Here is a 3,837-nt window from a genome sequence, read left to right as displayed (position 1 = left end):
ATATATATATATATATATACGAAAGAAAATGGAATTCACTAGGCTCTTTATTGATCAGTACGATCGTTTCGACCCATCGTGCATTGATCCTTCGCGGGTGATATTTTGTACAAATAGTTGTGGTACATAATTCGGTGCAGATGTGCCACGTCAGGTGACTTTTCAAAAGGTACCTCGCTCATTAAGCTCGGTTTCGCTTATTTCGATTATAATCCATTTCGTTATTTGCCTGCAGCAGTTGGCTTACTGGGAAAATCATATTTAGATTCTAAATCTCGAGATTAGTCGATTATATCAATTAGTCGGGTTATATCGACCTCACTGCTCGACTGGTACTTATTTTATTGATCCTGAAATGAACAGCAAAATCGACTTCGGCGGAATTTGTAATTTCAGAACGTAAAGAGCCGAACAAAGAGCCGTTACGCATATCCAACGCGCTAACGATTTTATCAGCGCCAAGCTTATATTTATATGTAATTGATATTCAAATGCTTAGTTTAGTAATATTGTACTCGGATCGTCTCGATGAGATTATAAATCTGCGATAACTAATCATTATTGTCTGTTTACATTTTCCCTTTTATTTGTTTCAACCATTAGACTGTGGCCATGCTGGAGCACCGCCCTGAAGAAGTTTTAGTTGAATGAATCGACCCCAGTACATTTTTTAAAAACCTGGTACTTATTCTAATGGGGTTTCGAAGGTGAATAAGTGGGTTTGCCAGCAAATAGGACTGCGCCCTACAATTTTCACAATTCAAGAGTTTAGGATCGAGGTTGGCAGCCTTGTTTTATCTCATCTCAGGACTCTCCTCCTCAACCACCTTTACGTAACCCCTCTAGCAAACACTTGTATTGGGTTGTCAGATTAATTCGTTCTTTTACTTGACAGTCCATCGTCATGTGTTTGAAAAGAGGTAAAATTTATTCAAATTTCAAAATTGATAAGCAAAAATTGTAGAAGAATAGAGCTACAAAAAACATAAGACTCTGTGATAAAAATACTCGTCGTGTTAACTGAAATAATATTGGAAAGGATTTTCAAAGGATAAAAATGGTAAAAACAAGCGAATTTATCTGACAATATTCATATTCCCCATTTACGACTTGGACTGCTGGGTGCAAAAGAAATTAATTAATTAATTAATTAATTAATTAATTCGTGTATTTATTAAAACAATTCATTGACTAATATTTCTACACAAATGTATATACAGTACCAAGAGGTACCTCAGAGTTCGCCTCAGGCCAGAGATCTGATCCCCATTAATAATCCTCATTTACGACTTGGATTCCTGGGTGCAGAAGAAATTAATTAATTAATTCGTGTATTTATTAAAACTATTCATTGAAAATTCTTTATTCATTTTTCTTTCTTTCTTTCTTTCAGAAAGTTGGCTGCGACGGCCTCCTCGATTCTACTGCGAAAGAAGATTCCTGTGGCGTCTGCAATGGCAACAACATGGCCTGTCGTGTGGTTCACGCCAACATTACGGGTGACAAGACTTTTATGAAATATGGTTACAATCCATTGATGATAATACCTAAAGGAGCGTTCAATATTTATATTAAAGAACTAAAACCCAGTAGAAACTACCTCGGTAAGTTTCCAGTCTAGTTCTACACTTATAACAATCTCTTTTGTTTTATTATATGCAATTAACGTGTCATAATGGACGGAAGAGGATCGCAAATCGGCAATAAAAATCACGGTATACTCAGATGCAGGATATCATTCTTCATTCAGGTATAGAAACCCGTCCCTGAGAAATGAAATTAACATACTTTCGACGAAAACAATAAAGAGTCTAATATTTTGGGCTGTGATACTTCTTCAGGAATGACAAAGTAAGAGAGAGAGGGGGAAAGGGAGGGAGAGAAAGACGAGCAAACAGATAGGCAAACGGATTAAGAATATTATACAGAAATCAATCAAAGCAACAACAGAATGATGACTGAAGAACGGAAGTTTAAAGTCTAAAGTCTGTGGAATGAATTTAGTTTGGTATTCCACTAATTTTTAGCCACAGCATTGGCAGCGAAGAAGATGGTCCGTTTTCTTAAGTTCAGAGTAGCGTCTTGAAGTGTTAAGTCAAGCAAATCGCCCCCAGTAGTTATATATTTATTTCTAAGCCTGATACTTATTCTATCAGTCTCTTTTCGCAAACCGCTAAGTTACATAGACGTAAACAAACCGATAGCAATTGTCAAGCCTAAGTCTGACCACATCAATTAGTCTGACTTCGCTCATAAACATTGTACCTGCCCCTGCGCTACAAATGTTTTGGGTGGAGGGGTACTTTGAAAAAAAGGTACTGTTCTCTAGCTCAACGCCCCTCCTAGGACAGAGTAGCGTCTGTATTTGAATAACAATAACCAAGTGAAAGAAAACGAGCCAGTTCTGATAGAGAGAGAAATTGAAGGAATCGAATTAAGTGATTTATTTTATCGAACCTGGAAGAATAAAAGGCACAGTTGACCTTAATGGGGTTTGAACTCAGAACATATTTGTTTGTCGCTCTCGAAATTCTTCTGATTCTTCACCGAATTGTTTAAGAGACGGGGATGAAATGGTTTGACAGGATTTCGTCAACAAATGAAGTGAACATCTATTATGGGAAAGGAAGCACCAGATTTTGGATTCGAATCACCAGAGACTCAAAGCTCTATACCTTTCATCGTTTATTTGTTTCAGTTACCAGACTGCGGCCATGCTGGGGCACCGCCTTCAAACAGTTTTTTTTGTCGAACGAATCGACGCCCCCACCCCACCAATTCTTTTTCAAAAGCCTGGTACTTATTCTATGCGTCGCTTTTGAAGAAACGCTATATTACGGGGGCGTAAACAAACCAGCACCAGTATTCAAGCGGTGGTGAGGGACAAACACACACTCACTCTCTCTCTCTCTCTCTCTCTGTCACATACGCATACATATATATATATATGCATACACAAACACACACACAAATATATAATTATATATACAGGGTGTGGATGACAGTTTATTCAAACTGTCATCTAAATTACGTAAAAATGAAAATAACACTGACATCTCATTTTAACAGATATATTTACCAAATTCACATTAAAATATCTTGAAATACTAAAGAGTAAATTTATTCAATAAAATCGCCAATGGCTCCAACCACGGCGTCCAGATGACTTCGGAATTTCCTGCAACACTTCTGGGCAGTCTCCTTGGTGAAGTTGGTGAATGCTGCCATAATCCTTGCCTTCAGTTCATTTTTGTGTTACAAGGACTTTTGTTGGTCTCTCGCTCAACTGTGCCCCATAATAATAATCAATGGGTTTGCAGTCTGAGGAGTTAGGTGGACAGATGGTAGGGATGATGTGGTCGCAGAAATTGTCTGACAGCCATGACTAGGTTCTCCTGCTTGTGTGGCATGGTGCAGAGTCCTGTTGCCAGGCATAGGATATTCCAGCAGCCACCCTCTTGACCCAGAGCAGCACTACATCCTGCAGGCACTTGATGTAGGCCTCCGTGTTGAGTGTGAGGACATGTTACAAGATGAAGGGAGACATAACGTCACGATCACTAGTAATCTCTCCAAACACCACGTTGACTGGATGTTTGATTTTTATCGCTCTCGGTACATGTTTTGGGGACATATCAAGCCAACGGTTGTTCTGTGTGTTCACCAACTGTTCGTACTGGAGCTTTCGGTGGGAACGCCAAGCAGTACAACATGTCGTTTCTAAATTTCTGGTAGAGTGAATTGCGTCATAGTCCTGCTTTTCTCGCAGACGGTGCCCAACTGACCCTACTATACTGCGTAGTACACAAAATTAAAAATATACGATGGTGACACTTT

The 3,837-nt window shown here is 38.8% G+C and overlaps 1 protein-coding gene across 1 annotated transcript in view; it reads left to right on the top strand.

The window, feature by feature from the left end:
* Positions 1-3,837, top strand: part of LOC106872636 (thrombospondin type-1 domain-containing protein 4) — a 56,624-nt gene that overhangs the window by 497 nt on the left and 52,290 nt on the right. The window contains exon 2 of the mRNA XM_014919696.1: positions 1,394-1,604. Coding sequence (XP_014775182.1) covers positions 1,394-1,604 — 211 coding nt within the window. The remainder of the gene's footprint in view (positions 1-1,393; positions 1,605-3,837) is intronic.

This window comes from Octopus bimaculoides, chromosome 12 (genome assembly GCF_001194135.2).
Source record: "Octopus bimaculoides isolate UCB-OBI-ISO-001 chromosome 12, ASM119413v2, whole genome shotgun sequence".
Classification (NCBI taxonomy): Eukaryota; Metazoa; Mollusca; class Cephalopoda; order Octopoda; family Octopodidae; genus Octopus; species Octopus bimaculoides.
The sequence above is the reverse complement of the archived record's forward strand: the minus strand, read 5'-3'. Positions and strand labels throughout refer to the sequence as shown.